Below are 16998 nucleotides of genomic sequence, written 5' to 3' on the forward strand. Positions count from 1 at the left end.
GTGAAAACAACTATCGTGGGGAAGAGGGTGAACTCCAAATAATAATTTCAAGAGAGAGTCCCCTGTGATGAAAGTTGTGAAATGTATGATTTAGGAGTACAAAGTGAAGTACACCAAGAAAGAAGGAACTTGGTAAAGCAAGTGTTTAAGAAACTATATTCAAGAGAACAGTATTAAGGGTCATTTGCTCTGGGAAATGCAACCTACCATCAGTTATAATGAGGCATATTTTTGTGATACAAGAGACATTTAGATATTACAGACTTGTATGAAACCAAAAGACCCTGGGAGAAGCCACAAGACAAAATGGCAAAGGGAGGTCACCAGAAGAGAGATTTTCTGGTCCCAGTTTTATTAGTATTATTATTGTTAGGGTCAGATAGATTTAGGCTTGGACCAATGACATTTTTGATTTTCAACTTCCTGATGATGGACAAGCACCTTAGTTTACTTTAGTTAGGTAGGGAATCCCCCTATAGCGTTAGGGAAACTAGGCCTTTTCTTGGCTTTTAAAATAAAGCAGTTAGAAATGTCTGTTGTGTCTGACTCCTTTCGACTAGCTACGCTCTGTTTATTCCATTTGGATCATTTATTATATTTGTGCTGTTCCTTAACCCTTTTTAGCTTTATTTGTTCCCAAGTATTAGTAGGTTGTTTTGCTAATCCACTTTAGTTGTTTTTCTGGAGGGAAGCTTTGTCAAAGACCTATGCTACTCTTGAGATCTCTATAGCTCTTAGACTTTCCCCTTGCTGCATTAGCTTCTAGGAGGGGTTACATACTATTTCTGGAATGCTACAGGATTATTAAGTACAGACCCGAATTTGAGGTATATATTTCTCGCTCCATAACTCGATGGATTCATTGATCCATGGACTGGATGTTTTTTGCTGTACATATCATTTGATAAAAAATATATATAACCATTAACAACCCTACAATCTCTGACTGCATAGATCTCATCAAACATATATTCACTCTACCTCTTCATTAGTAAAATAACACGATGGAAGCTGTAATGATCTATAAGAAAAGCAATTCAAATTAGACTTTTTTTTTTCATTTGTCCAAATATGGCTATATTACTTTACCCTGACATTCAACAACGTTAAACCCCATTTCGGCAGGCTTTCTCCACATGTTTCCATGTGCAGCCGATATCTTTTGATTTTAATACACTCTCTGGTATTTTTGACATTCTAAGCACATCTTCATATTGTTAATTATGATATGCATCGTAATATTTGGCATGCAAATCCCCTGCCAAAGGGACTTGGTCCAGCAAGTATGATGCAAACCAGTGTTCCAACAGTAATAAAACAGAATTATTCTATGCGTCGCTGCACCCTTGGGAATATTATTCATGTTTATTAGTAACCAGTCCTCTTTTTGGTTATTATTTTCCAATGTTACAATTGCTGCCTTTAAGGAGTGTGTCTTTCGTCCACCACTCAATGTGACGACTGTTTCACCCAGTAGTTATATAACACCTGATAGACTGCCCTTTATACCCTTATGCTGTAGGGCCAGGAGACAGTTAAGGCTATCAACACTAAGGGGTTCCATTAGCCAAGCTTCTCCTGCACAATCCAGCTATAGTAGTAGACAAGTATACCCCTAGTAGCCTCATTTGCTAAATTATGGTGGCATATTGAAAATTAAATGAATGATAAAGAGTATGCAATATGCTTAAGTGAGCAGGACATATCTTGATGAATGCAATTGATCTCAATTGTTGTATACAGATTATATGGTAACTTATTTATTGTATAGGCCGCGTGAAAAGGCTGAAATAAACTGTAATGCCCTGGATTTATATAAAGTACATACATTATTGAACCCCTAGTGTTCTTTATGTAGGTGGACATCCTATTAGGGCATTTGTAGCATTTTGGGTTGAACAATCTCTGACAGCCATTACCATTCTTCCATGTGTGTTACCTTACCTCAGGGTTCAACCTATCTCTGGGCACTCGAGAGCAGCTGGCTAAGATGGCTACATAAAATAGGAGTCCCGCCGAGCCTGATCCTGCTTTAAAACCATCTCATGCTAATGGGCAGAAGTGTGTAACGAGACACGTGTCCCACCCTTTCTGGCTCTGAGCCATGTGGAATATCGCCATGGGAGGGGTAACTCACTACTTTATGTAAAATGGCAATTTTGTTTTTGTGACATAACTTTTCATTACATTTTTTGGTTTGTTAAAATGAGGATCATCCTATTCTTCAGATCAGAAGGAACCATTCAAAAAGCAGAATATTGCTGTGTGTTTTGTACTTCTAGAGATTTCTTTTTCCCATTTATCTCAATTTTTTCCATTACGCCGCACGTGATGCTTATGTAGGCTATACGGTTTCATTTCTGTTGACAAAATGCAATATATATTACGTTGGTAGGTCCTTCCTTTCTAAAGATATGCTTTTCAAATGATTTTATTTGTAATGTGAATTGCACACAAAGAAGCGTTTCTTCAGTTTGACAGGAATTATAGTCGAATGCTGTGTAAGTAAACTGGGTCTTATGACTAGGGTCTACAGCCTGGAAAACCTTGCTCGACATGTGATTCTCACTTGAAAACAGTAACAGCCTTAGTTTGTGATCAGGGTCTTATGATAAAAATTACTAAGGTGGCAGCTGCTGGTATGAGCTCACTTGTCCAGGAATGTTCCATTTTAAGTAAAATAATGTACAGTACTATTCAAAATTAAATGTATAACAAAATATAATAAAACTTTGAATAAGGCCTAATTTCTAACTTAAACTTAGCACTATTCGAGTTAAAATGAAACCTTTTGCAAAATACAATCGCTTAAAACAAAATACATGTTTGTAACATTCAAGTGACCTTTTTATCTATACTGGACATCCCGGAACATAGCAATAGCACTTGTGATGAAATCCTCAAATTGTATCTTGAAGTTTTAAAGTCTCCGTATATGTTGTAAAGTCGGCTAAAGTCTCTTTGATGCGGTCTTTTTACATGTCTCAGTTCCAGTTTGGTTCTCGGCATGTCTTGAACATCAACCAGCCAGTCTCCCGATTCAATTAAGACCTTAAAAATAGTTGGAATTTTTTTTAATTCAATTTTTCTCTCTTGAAAAATGTTATTGGGTGCACTTGAATTTATTTACGTCTTGCATTTTATAAGTGGCACCCTTTTCCCCATGGCAGTGAGAAAGATGCACGTTCCAACACGACGTATAATTTTATGAATAGCGCATCTCTTGCATTTTCACACTTTTTTGTTGTCCGTTTGCTTGCCAATTACCCTTTGGGTATAAAGTTGTTACAGCAGGTTTCAAACCGCAGCACTAAAACAATTGCAACTGTCGTCCGTTCTGTACATTTAGTTAATCTAGTCCTGATAAACCGGAATCCTCACAACATGAACATGTTTCTCAACATGGTTGACCCTCGCAGGCCACCTGCCCTAACATTTAACCATTTGACTTTGACAAAGCCTACCTTTTCATTTCTTATACTGACAGCAAGTTGTCTCTCATTTAGATAAGTTGATTGTTTATGTTGTAGTCTTAGATGTGTGGTGTAAAGTCTTAATTGTACTACCGAAATGTCTACTTTACATGGGGGGACTGTTTTTTATAACCAAGTGTTAAAGGTACTAGAGTATCTCATCATGGTGAATGTTTATTCAATACAGAGTAACTCTGATGTGTTAGAATACCATGATTCTATTCCAATCAAGCTTTGCACTGTAATTGTCATGCCCACCGCGCAACATGCAGTGGGCCACTGACCTGCAGGTAGCCAGCGCCTATATCCCTGTTGGCATCTGTGTTGTGGGGCCACAAGGAGGCATGGACACTCACAGACTCTGCAGCGGTATGCTGTTGTCAATGCTGCAGGACACTCTGTCCTCCATGTTTATTTTGCCACATCTGGCCAGTGGCCGTGCACCGTACCAGCGCCCCCCCCCCCATCACCAACCAGACGTTCTCGATTGTCGTGGTTGCACTACCATGCCACAGCAACCCAGAAGCCTTAAGAACCGGCTTGCAGGACTGCCGGTGCATCTCAACCTGTCAAGAAGCTTGCCAAGCTTATGTTGTTTACCTTTACTTTCGGTAGCATTTCTTTGCAATCTGTCTGACTCCGCTGTTGTGAATGATGACACAAAGAGGTGTCTCAAAAAGGCTCCCAAGTAAATGGAGACTTGGAATTCTCCTGGAACCCATAGCATGGTGTTGGCTTCCCCTGATTAACGTGTTAAAGTCAGTGCAGACTACTGACAAGGGAGCCAATGCAAGGTGGATGTTGATGGAAATAAGGGTATGATGGCCAATCCAACAGGCAACAAGATGGAGAGCAGCAGAATGGAACCGCAGGGTCTTTAGAGGAAAAGCAGTTACCAACTAGCAGACAGGGCAAACTGGACTGAGTAGTTAACAATCATGGGCCATAAGAAATAAGGGCAAGGACAAGGGAGACAAGAGAATAGAAGGCGAAAAAGCCAGGGGAGGCAAGACAGGCTAGGCAGAAGCCCAAACAGAAACGAGAAAAAGGCAGAAGTCAGGAGCACAGGAAACCAGCATCCAGAGCGTTGAGATGCACCCGGCAGTCCTACAGGCCTGTTTTTATGGCTTCCGGGTTGCCATGGCAGGGTCATGCAACCGAGAATGTTTGGCTGGTGATTGTGGAATGCTGGTAGGGGATGGGGCCACTGCATCATTAGCAGTGGCATACCGCTGCCAAGTCTGTGTTTGTGCCTCCTCCCCAGTGACAGACGCCAATTGGGATATAGGCACCAGCTACCTGCAGGTAAGTGGCCTGTTGCGCGATGGGCATGACGGGAATCAATGCTTACGTGCAGAAACACGATTTTAAAATCTTGCGTCTCTTACTTACACGCATGACCTTCTGTACCAAGTATGTCACTGATGATGCCATAGGTAAGGTCATATGCAACTTTTTTTTAATTAAATATTTTCTTTAAATATATTTTGACTTTTGAGAAATCACTGTCTTTTTACTGCCCAGAATTTCGGGGTAGGGTTTTGTTTTACATCGTTAAGTATGGCTGGTAGTTACTAGTCATTGAGGAAGTCATGTGTGGTGTCGTAACTGATTTCTCATATGTTGACATCACTGCTGGCATCAGACATGCCCTAAGTGATGTTATCAGTGATGTCATCAGTGTGCTTAGGAGCTGCGCATTCAAGGCCTCATAGTTAAGGTGGCATAGCTTCCAACACCTACCGAATTTCATAGGTTTTGTTCCATTAAATCGCCACTTCAGCGAACGTTTTTTATTTTCCATTGAGTTTAAAGGGTTTTGTAGGTTCAGTGGTTTTTATGATACATTCATAGGGGGCCTGCCTAATGGAGTTAACATCTTTCTCTCAACTCCCAAGGTCTTGCCCCACCTTAGCCCAGGCCTTCCTAATCTCAACTCTTCCAATTCCTCTCCATCTCGCTTTCTTTATCCCTCTGATATTCTTCTGTCTCACGTGTACGCCTACCCTCTACTCTACTCTCCACTACTCTCTACTCCCACTACTTTCAACTTCCCCCCTGCTCTCTGCTCTACACTACGTTCCACCCCCTTCTCTTCTGACACTTGCCCTCCTTTTATTCCGTCACCCTTCCAGCTCAGTCTCCGTTGCTCCCCTACTCTCCCACTAGTCTCACACACTCACTATATATGGGTCAGAAAGGGGTCGGATACACTGGGTTCTGCTGCGCTTGGAATTTGTTTTTTTATACCAGATGGACTGCAGCTCCGGTAGGTACCAAAAGGTGTCCCCATACCGATGACCATAAAACTATAAACAATGAGGCACCTAGAACTAGCGCTCGTCCCTAGGCATTGAGGACCCTGTGGCCAATTGTTGAATTCAAATGATGGCGTGATCTAGCAGTTTTGATGTTTGTCCATGAATAAGAATGGATCATATGTTACAGTTACGTGAGCATGTTTATTCTATATTCCAGAAAAAGAATGAACCCATGAATGGGTGGTCGCATTTCAAGTGCTTAAATGCTCAAACGCCACCAAAGGTTTTTCAACTTTTTGAAGGTCTTTATCAAGGCCGAGCTTAGTGGCCGAGCTTAGTTCACACAATGCTCCTTTTTGCGGTATCCCCCAGCCAAGATTATTCTACATCAAACTGTTCCTGGTCCAATGTCTGTTTAACTATATTTTGTTTCCTTGTTGTAGAGAGACTATTCGCCTTATTGCCGTCCTGCATGCAATGACTTACCATACATGCACTCACCCCCAAGTACCTCTCTCTCTCTCTCTCTCTCTCTCTCTCTCTTTCTCTCTCTTTCTCTCTCTCTCTCCCTCCAACTAATACCTCCCCTTCAATAGTCTCTCTGCTAGTCTACCACTCACTGTCCGTCCCTCCACCGCCTGGTCTCTTGAGCCACCTCCTTGCCCCTTGAACTCACCCGAACAACCCACACTCCACTGTTCTACCCGTCCCTACTTATCCTCCTCCCCCTTCCAGTGGCCCTCATACTCACCTGGTTCCCTGGGCCAATCTCTGCTTTACGCTCTCCCACGGGCTTGGTTCAGAGGTATAAAGCTCCCTTTTAGCCCCCCCCAATCGTGCCTGTAACAGAAAATGTACATTTCAGAATTGGTTTTCAGTGGTAGATGAGCACCCTGATTGCTGGCCCGAGGCAAGCAACGTTCTGCTGGCTTTGTCGCCACTGACTCTGGCCAGTCGGTTGAATGTTCTGTCCTCCGGCACAAAGATTCCTAGGTTTGGTAGTTCTGAAAGCGAAGAGAGAAAACACTGGCCATCATGTTGTATGGCATGAATGGGATGCTCAAAAGTTGTACTTCCCACTTGCCACCAGGTACATAAGGGGGAACAAAGACTGGGGTCCTCTCAAATCTGTCACCTCTCTGTTGGCGCAGGACTGACCCTGTCAAACACTGTGGCAGGTTTCCTGGCACAGGTTCAGAGCACTCCTCACACCCCCCCTTGACCGTGCCGCAGTGTATATTAATGACTGGTTGTGCTGTGGAGCGAGGATGTGGCAGCATTATGGCCGTAGTTATGACATTGATGTCGTGTGTTGGAGATAAGGGGGTTGTAGTTTGAATGTGGATTTATTAAGGATGTGTGTGCACATGAGAATATGATTGGAAGCGAAAGGGTATGGTTTGAATGTTGTGAATGGTGATGAAGTGATTGTGATGAATGTGGTTGTGCTGTGTTTTTGATGTGGTTATTATTTGGATGTGGATGTACATCTAATGAGGAGGTGATTGTGTTGTGTATATATAGTAGTGATGTAGTTGTAAAAAACCTTCTCATTAAAATGGTTTGTTCTTTTTTTAGGAATTTTCTTGTTTGTTTGTTTGACCCCTACTGCCAGGTCAGGAAATGAACACCTATAATACACAAGTGTACATTTTGACACCACCTTTAGACAATTGTTTTTACAAACACAACAGTGCCCACATTTAACATTCACATAAAAAGTCTGTTGTGATAGCCATTGAACCCAACATGTTTCTGTCAGAGACCTTTTTGCGTCGGACATCCATCAGTGGAATCCTGTTCTTTAGTTCAGTGTCCAAACACCTGATTCCATCGGGATGGTTACACTTTCAACCACTGCTTGAAATAGCGACAAAACACCCAACTTAATGTATTAGAAATGTATTTTCACTGCAATCCTCATTACTGCAGACTGCATAATTTCTTCCAACACCACCGAATCTATGTGTACGGGAGTGGTCAACCTTTCTTGCAAGGGCATTCCGTAAACCACCGCACTTCGCATGTACTGAAGTACTTGTGGACTCAAAAGTTATTCATTGCCCCCATCTCCTTCGTGACAGATGGCATTCTGAAAGGGACACTTTCTGTTTGAAGCACGTCTAGAAACAGCCGGATCAGAAAAGTATGGTTTCACAATTGACCTGACTTTTAGGCAATACGTTTGTCTTACCTGTCTTATATTGATGCATGCATTGTTTCACCATCAATGACATTTTCGAGATTAATCCAGTAATAACTAAGCCTAGCAGTTATCAGATCAGAATTATATGTAATGAGAAATAGGATTTTAAAAATCCATTCACTAAATAAGCCAACTTTTGGAGAAAAAAAAAATCTCAACTAAAGTACAAAGAAATATAAAACTTGAAAATTAATTGAAGTATGATTTTAAAATGTGGATTTCTTTTTCTTTTTTCAAAGGAAGTGCACATTTAGTGGCTGGGATCTAATCTTCGAGGAAGACTTCCACAATGGCAGCACTTTTATGTAAAACTCTCAAATGGACCCTATGGACCCATTGTAAGCGGGGGCCTGCTGTGATGTTCATGCGAGGCTGCGCTGGCCCAGGGGTACCTGTGGATGACGCACTGAATGGACTAAATTCTGAACAGCAGCAGGTGAGTAGACGGCAACATCACATGAACCTGGTCGCAATTGTACAATTTGAGCCCCATACTGAGTGAGGACAGTAACCAGCTTTTAACTGAATTCCAATGGATTCATATAGCGCCCATGTGTTTTATGTTGAATTTCGTTATGTAATGGGAAATGTCCGCTTATGGAAGGATAGGGCTGGCACAGGCAAGGTACAGCAAGCTAGCTGCACGATGTTCAGGCAAGGCATACGAACCAGAGTACACATTGAAGTATTCCAGCAACTTAGAGAGCTTAGCTTCCGTTTCTTGTGAACGGCTCATGCTAGACTGTTGTTTTCATTTTGTCCCAATAATAAATGTTGAGGAAAGGGCCCCAGTAAACCTGCTTACATGATGTGGCCTCTGGCATTTAAGGCAGCTTGTCATGCCATGAAAGCGCTATGGCGCAGGACCTTTCTTCCAACGAGTTGTCATTATTGTAAAGGACCAACACAATGCTGCTTTCATGAACGGATCAGGGCTGGCATGAGTGTGGAGAATGGGTAACCATAGCGAGAGCAGCACAGATGTGTGTCCATCCAGAAATGCTTTGCGCTACACTCCGCAACATTAGCTTTGGGCTCATACTAGGAGGTAAAAAAGAACCATAAATGAGCCAAAACTAAAAAAGAGATCTTCGTGTAAGTGTCAAACTGTGACAGATTGTTTTATCTCAGACTTAATACAGTCATACCCATATTGGTATTTGGCTAGTGTGACCTTATGCCAGTTATTGTCATGTACTTGGCAGATGGCTGGGGAGATTGATTGGGTAGAATATTGCAACGTAACCTACATTTGCATTGGATCCTTCCATGTGAAAGTACTGCATTGCAAAAGGACACACAATGCGGTGGCGGTCTGTTAGGCAGAAACCTGTGCAGTTCCCTCTGGGACCACTGCAAAATATTTAGGACTACAGGTGTTTGGTAGTAAACCCACTTGGTAGCAGTCTGTACCACACAGATTCACTTTGTAGCTGTGGCTGAGCAGTCAGACTTCCCTCAAGAAGAGTTAGGCAGTATACAGAGTATTCACAATAGGTCAAAAGAACACAGTAGAACAAGTAAACACTGACCAGGGCTTGATGTAAAAGAGATATAATTATTTATTTAAAACCACATCTAGACAAACACACAGGCACTAATAGTAAGCAATTCAAAAACACGGTCACTAAAAGATATACACTCCCTTAAAAGAATATTTAGACAAGTCTTAAGTAAAGCCCCACTTATTTTCAGACAGCGGTGAGCGCTTAACGTAGATGGCACTCTAATAATTCGTTTTAAAAAGGGAGAGAAAAGCAGAGAATCAAATGAAACAGATCCCAACACTTTTTCACGAACACAAGAGAGGAAGGCAAGGTACCACCGTGAATTCAGAGTCAGTAGGCCGGACCCGCTTTAAGAGGATCAAAACGAAATGTGTCCAAGGTCACACGGTTGCAGTGCACAAAAGTCTTGTAACGGTTCAAAAAGGAGTTGGAGCAAAGAAAGGGACCAGTTAGAGGGTCAAGGCGGCCAGCCCAGTCCAGAAGGTTAAGGGGTTATTATTACCTTGTAGCAATCTTTAGAAAGGGAGGCCTGGCAGACACGGTACCTTAAAGTGGTGAGAATACTCCAGCGGGGGCAGTTGTTCCTGGCAGCGGATGCAAGTCGGTGCTTCGTCCGGGGGAAGAGAGGATCTTGTCGGGGAGGAAGACAGGAGTCCGTTGCACTGCCAGGGAAGAAACCAGGCGCAGAGTTTCTCAGGTACAAGAAGCGTTCCGTTGGTTCGCGGTCCAGTGGTAAGTGGCTATCCGGCTGCCGGGGTGCTTGGCACGGGCAATTCGACCACAGACCGGTCTGGGGTACGAAGAGGAGAAGGTAAACTGGTTGTGCCCACCAGTCAGGGGAAGAAGCTTCTCCAGCCGGGAGATCTTCGCTGTCGTCGGGAAGTGGTGAGTCGGCTCCGCAGGGCTCCACGGGTGGTGTCGTCGTGGTAGGTCAGCTCAGCTTCTCCCTCGTCGGATTCTCAGGTCCTGTGGCGACTTCTGAAGTTCCAGACCCCAAAGCCCTGCTTTTATGCAGCATACCCCCATTCACTCAGCCTATCTGTCAATCAAACATGCTAAGTGGTGAGCCGGCCGGCTCACCACTTGGGCCAATCACACAAGAGTGCGACTTGAGTTACCAAGTTAACTCAGTCCAGGGTGCCTAAACCCCCTCCCACACCCCCTGTCGTACCCAGACAGAGTGGCACCACTTTTGGAGGCTTCTGTGGAGAAGCCCGCCAAAAAGTGGAACAAAGGGCTCGACTTGGGTTGGAGTCACAGAAGAGAACACAAACGCCATTTTAGAATCGAGTCCTGGCAACAAATGCCAACCGGCAAATTAATATTAATTAAATAAACCGGCGGTATGTTCGAGGCTATGAGAATTAAATAATTAAAGTTGGTAGCCTCGAACAATGGGAAAATCCCATAGGAATATATTTGCGGTCGAATATAAAAAGTAGTATCCACTGCCACCAGCCAAAACTCGATCAGGGGGGACGAAGACGTGCCCCCTCGACTAACAGACCCCGGGGCAATCGAATTGCCCCGACCAGTACGTCCACAATATGATGGTTTGTACTGGTTTCTGTTAATAATTTGGGACTAGTAAAGCCAATGGTGACTTTACATGCCCTGGGAGACAGTAGTCAGTCCCAGGGTATGGAGTCTAAGGTGGGGGGTCACTATGACATCCCTGTGTTACTGCACGGAGGGTGCTGTGTAACACACATAGTAAAAACACATGAGACCCTATGGAGTAAAGGACCCCATAGCCCATAAAACACATTAACAGTCAAAGGAACACCATAAATCCTGTCCAAGAGTGGGAGAAAGAGTCTCACTCTTGGCAGGAGAAAAAAAACAAACTCCAGAAATCCAGCAAAGCTGCTGGGGGACTCACTAGGTTAGGAAATTCGGCCTAAAGAGAGAATTCTCCCTAACAGTGTCCAATTCAGAGTGCATATGTTTGATGGTGTCTACTACTGGTGGCTCGCCAAAGGCACTGTTTGTTCAGCATTCGCACCATAACCCTGTATAGCGTCTGGAATTCAGTTCTGAGGTGCGGAGCGCTCCGCTGTTATCCTGAAGGTAGAATTAGTTCCACAGTCTGTCTGAGTTGCGTAGAGCATCTGGATTGCTGGAGCGCTGTTTGGATGGCTCAGCAGACTGATGTTAGTTGCCAGCTATTCCACGGTGGGGTTACTCACTCACTTGCTTCCATATAAAGGACTTCTGGTGGTTGTAGACCTATGGGGAAACCTATAACATTACTGGTCAGCATTGTGCACCACAGGTGGTGCTTACAACGTTCAACCAGGCATAGGTAGAAGGGACAGACACTTGGGCCCTCCCACATCCCACCTTTGGAGCAAGACTCGCTTTGGTACAGACACTGGCTGACCACCTGCCCCAGGTTGAGAGGGGTCCTGAACCTTTCATATATATTAACTAGTCTCGATATTCTGATCTAGTGCAGTTTACCTTGCACACCTATTAATTTGCCCTCTAACGATTTTGAGTAGGCAATGCTCAGCATCCCAATTTAAGAGTGACAGCATTACCCTAAATATAACTTCGAGGGGATTGGGTCCTCCGACGTATTCCATATCTATGACAGTAATCACCACAGCTGTGCTGCTTTGGAAAATCTTTTGGCATCTGCGTCCTGCGTGGATGACGTCGATACGCTGAGCCGACATCACCGGATGTCATAAGTAGGACGCACGACGCCCGTAGCCTCAGTTCCGTTTTTTCCGCCAACGTGTTCGCTTCGGAGATCTTGGCGCGCCTCGATTCTACTGAATCCTGTTCTTTCGGTTCTTCAAAACTGTTTCTTCATTTGCTATAACGAATATGATGTCTGCGGCTTCTTCCACCCCGCGGTCCGGGTTTAAGAAATGTCGGGTGTGCGGGTCCAAGATGTCGCTGACGGATACGCACAACACTTGCCTCTGGTGCCTCGGGAAGGACCATGGTACGGACGACTGTGTCGACTGCCAATCGCTCACATCGAAGGACTTGCGGGAGCGTAAGAAGAAGTTGTCGGTCGGTAAGGTGGCCAAGCCCCGGAAGTCGCATTCCACTGGTCTTTCGACGGTCGATTCGAGGGTCGACTCTCCACATCGTCGTCGTGAGTCCGCGGGTTCCCTGTCTGGGAGTCGATCCCGACGTTCCTCTGCCTCTTCGAGGCACTCCAGGAAGCGCCGTCACAGGTCGCCTTTCCCATCCTCTTCTGAGGACTCCGCCCGTAGGCGGGTAGCTTGTCCCAACAAGCATTCCACTCCGGAGGAATGAGATTCGTTCCGAAAGGAGATGTTGGCGATTTTTCAATCGCAGGGCTCCGGTCCGGCCGCGCCGTCTGAGGACGCTGGTCGAGGCCGTGCTAGAGACACCGCTCGTCCGCCTTCGGGCTCAAGCAGTCGTCGCGACCACCGGGCGCCTTCGAGGTCCCGGTCGGACAAGGACGGTTGCTCTAGACATGCCCGTTCCAGGTCCCGGTCCTCAACACCATCGAGACTGTGTGAACCTGTGAAGTCTTCGAGGAAGACATCGGCGCAGAGGTCGTCGATGGACTCTCTCGAGGACCCGCCTCTGAGGAAGTAGTCAATGCCATCGGTGCCCAGGCTGTCGAGAGAGACGCTCGGGGCTCCGCCCTCGAGCCCTGTGTCGGCGCCGTTGAAGCTGTCCGCGCCAGGCTCGACGCCCATTCCGTCGATGCCTTTCGAGGCAGCCTCGTCGGAGGTACCCTGTGGCACCCCCAAGAAAGGCGATGGCTAAGGCTAAACATGTCTTTGTGCCTTTTTCTGTACCCTCTTTCCAGCCTCTAGATTATATTTGTGAGGTGGATGAGGGGTCTGAGGAAGGTGAGGTTCCTGCATTGGTTCCTGATGACATTGTTTCCGGTCACAGTCAACTTGAGGACCTGCGTCAGTCGCTGCACGTCGCCTGTGGTCTAGACACCTCTCCGGAGGTGAAGTTTGGTAGGCCAGAGCCTGGCATGCATGCTGAATCTTCATATCGGCACCTCATGTCGAGGGTCACTGAATACCTGGGTTGGTCTGCCCCCCCCCCTGGGGATTTTCAGCAGGATGACTGATATCCTGGACCAAGGTCCTCCAACTGACCCGGTGCTGCCATTCTATATGGCCTTGGAGAGAAGGGTGGCTGCGGCTTGGACTGCTCCGGAGAGTCTTCCGGCACTGAGCAAGTCCTTGCCGAGGAAATATCGCCCAGCCAGTGGCGACCCCTTCTACTTGACCACGCACCCTACTCCGGAGAGTTTGGTGGTGCAGGTGCTACGGCTCCCGCAAAGCAGAAGTCGTACCCTACCATCCCTCCTGATGGGGACGACAAACGTTTTGACGGCTGGGCGAAGAAGGTATTTTCTTCTGGGGGTATGGCGCTTCAGGCTGCCAACTCCGTTTGGGCCTTGTTTCGTTTCACGCACACTCTGTGCAACTGTATTTCCCTAGCGGCTGATCATATTCCCGAAGGGGAGGAACAGGATGGTTTCCTTGCTATCGTGCAGGATGGCAAGGATGCCATGTGTGAATCTGTTCAGTCGGGTCTGGACATGGTTGATTGCATCAGCCAGTCCATGGCGGCGAGCACCGTAATGCGCAGGTTTGCGTGGTTGCGGAAGTCAGGGTTTGCTCCGGATGTGCAAGCCCGGCTCCTCAACATGCCCTTTGATGTGACCATCTTTTTGGCAGCAAGGCTGACGAGAGTCTTGAGAGATTGCAGACCTCCAAAGCTGCAGCGAAATCGTTGGGCACTGCAGTTCGCCAACCTCTGCCTTTTCGTCCTAGGGGGCAGCAATGGAGGGGAGGTTCCTTTCGATATTACTCGTCCTTCAGTAAATCGAGCAGAGCTGCAAGTCAAAGGGGCAACTGTAGGAGTGCCAGAGGTGGTAAACAAGGTACTCGAGGTGCCAAGGCTGCGCGTGCAGTTGCCTCTTTGCCCTCAGGCACTGCCACAGCCGCTTCAGCTCAGTCATGAGGCCCATGCTTCTCTGGTTGGGGGAAGGCTGGCACAGGATCTCGTAGAATGGCGTGCCATTACTTCAGAAGTGTGGGTGCTGGAGATCATAGCTCACGGCTACTGTCTTCCTTTCCGGCAGAGGCCTCACGACAATCCACCAGGGAACCTCTCTTTGAAGAGTTCGGATCCGCTCCTTGCGCAGGAAATTCAATCCCTGCTGGAGAAAGGTGCCATACAACTGGTGCCTGTAGTGGAGAGGAACAAGGGATGGTATTCCCCTTATTTTTTGATTTCAAAGAAAGACGGAGGATTGAGACCCATCATGGACTTGCACGGTTTGAACAAGCTCCTCGGGAAGGACAAGTTCAAGATGGGCACTCTTTCGCAAGTCCTCCAGGCCCTTCATCTTCAGGACTGGTTGGTGTCTCTCGACCTCAAGGACGCTTATTTTCATGTGCTGATCCATCCGAAGCACAAGAAGTACCTGAGGTTCGCGGTTGGCGACTCGCACTTTCAGTTTTGGGTCCTGCCCTTCGGATTGACCTCCGCCCCGAGGGTCTTCACCAAGCTCAGGGTGGTGGTTGCAGCTCATCTCAGGAAAGGGGGGGATTGAAGTCTACCCCTACCTGGACGATTGGTTGATCAGGGCGCGCTCTCCCGAGCAAGTCCTGGATCATCTGTCCGTCACCTGCCACTCCCTTCACAAGCTGGGCTTCTCCCTCAACTTAAAGAAGTCTCACTTGACGCCAACTCAGCGGCTCCAGTACATCGGAGCAGTGCTCGACACGTCCCTGGGGCAGTGTTTTCCACCCCAGGTGAGGGCTCTTCACATTCAGCAGATGGTACACAAGTTTCGACATGCCCAGAGTCTCCCGGCGTTCAAGTTCTTGAGGCTGCTCGGCCTCATGGCATCCTGCATTCTTCTGGTGCCAGAGGCCCGACTGCGGATGAGATCTTTGCAGTGGGCTCTCAAGATGCAATGGTCACAGTCCTCCGGCAGGTTGTCGGACCCCGTTCAGGTGCCGTCCTCGGTCGCTCAGGACCTTCTGTGGTGGGCCGACGAAGGCAATCTGATGAGGGGGGCTCCATTTTGGCTGCCCTGGCCGGAGGTGACGATCGTGACGGACGCATCCCTCACGGGATGGGGAGCTCATGCCAACGAGCTGACAGTCGTTGGTCTCCGTCGGAGTCCAGACTCCATATCAATCTGTTGGAGCTGAGGGCCGTCAGGCTTGCCGGGAAGGCTTTTCTGCCTGCCGACTGTGCGAGGAAAGAATGTCCTGATCCTGACTGACTACACAGTGGCCATCCACTACCTCAAAAAAAGGGTGGGGCAGGGTCACTTCCTCTGTGCAGGGAGGCGATGCAGCCCTGGTTCTGGGCCATCCAGCAGGAACTTTCGATCTCGGCAGTTCATCTGGCCGGAGACGAAAACGAGACGGCAGACGCTCTGAGCAGGCAGAGCGCGACCTCTCACGAATGGGAGTTGGCTCAGGAGATTTTCCTGGAGATCTTCGCCCTTTGGGGGACCCCTCAAGTGGATCTCTTCGCCTCCAGTGTCAACCGGAAGTGCGAAATGGTTTTGCTCGCGGGAATTTCCTCCAAGAGGAGCCTTAGGAGAAGTGTTCGTGGTGGAGTGGTCCTTCCCACTGCTGTACGCGTTTCCTCCAGTCCCCGTCATCCCGCAGGTGCTGCAGAGGTTACGGAGGTTCGGTTCCCGGATGATCCTCATTGCTCCGGCTTGGGCCAGGAGGGCGTGGTACCCGGACCTTCTCGACTTGTCCATCTGCCCTCCACGTCGTCTTCCCTACTGAGACGATCTGCTCTCATGGGAGAGGGGTCAGGTTCTCCATCCAGAGGTCAGATCCCTCAACCTTCACGCTTGGCTTCTGAAAGGTTGAGGTATAAGGATTGGGACCTCCCTGAAGACGTGATGGAGGTGTTGCTTTCGGCCAGACAGCCGACAACAAAGTTCCTGTACCGTTGGCATTGGAGAAAGTTCTGCGACTGTTGCAGGGTTAAGAATGTGGATCCTTTTTCATGTGACATTCCTGTAGTTCTGTCTTTTTTGCTTTCTTTAGCCCACAGGGGCTTGCAAGTGGGTACAATTAAAGGTTACCTGGCGGCGCTGTCCATATTTAAGCGCTTGTCTGAGGAGTGTTCTTATTTTAAAATTCCTTTAATTTCTCAGTTTCTGAAAGGGCTCACTAATGTGTTCCCTCCGTCACCTTTCCAGGTGCCCGGTTGGGATTTGAACCTTGTTCTCAAGTTTCTAATGGGTGCTCCGTTTGAGAGTTTGCATTCTTGTTCTTTGAGACTGTTAACCCTTAAAACTGTATTTTTAGTTGCGGTCACTTCCCCTCGCAGAGTGAGTGAGTTACAGGCACTTTCAGTTAAGCCACCCTTCACTGTGTTCCATAAGGACAGGGTTGTCCTTCGAGTTCGTCCTTCCTTTCTTCCGAAGGTGGTGTCGGAATTTCATTTGAGCCAGAAGGTGGTTCTTCTGGCATTTTATCCTCCTCCGCATCCTGGTAAGGACGAGGAGAGGCTCCATAGGTCAGATCCTAAGAGAGCTTTAAGTTTCTACA

At 46.9% G+C, this 16998-nt stretch overlaps 1 protein-coding gene across 1 annotated transcript in view; it reads left to right on the top strand.

The window, feature by feature from the left end:
* The window catches only part of IVD (isovaleryl-CoA dehydrogenase), a 919837-nt gene that overhangs the window by 36834 nt on the left and 866005 nt on the right, over nt 1-16998 (top strand). The window contains exon 2 of the mRNA XM_069637537.1: nt 8180-8376. Coding sequence (XP_069493638.1) covers nt 8230-8376 — 147 coding nt within the window. The 5' untranslated portion in view covers nt 8180-8229. The remainder of the gene's footprint in view (nt 1-8179; nt 8377-16998) is intronic.

Source organism: Ambystoma mexicanum, chromosome 14, assembly GCF_040938575.1.
Source record: "Ambystoma mexicanum isolate Mex_15411 chromosome 14, UKY_AmexF1_1, whole genome shotgun sequence".
Classification (NCBI taxonomy): domain Eukaryota; kingdom Metazoa; phylum Chordata; class Amphibia; order Caudata; family Ambystomatidae; genus Ambystoma; species Ambystoma mexicanum.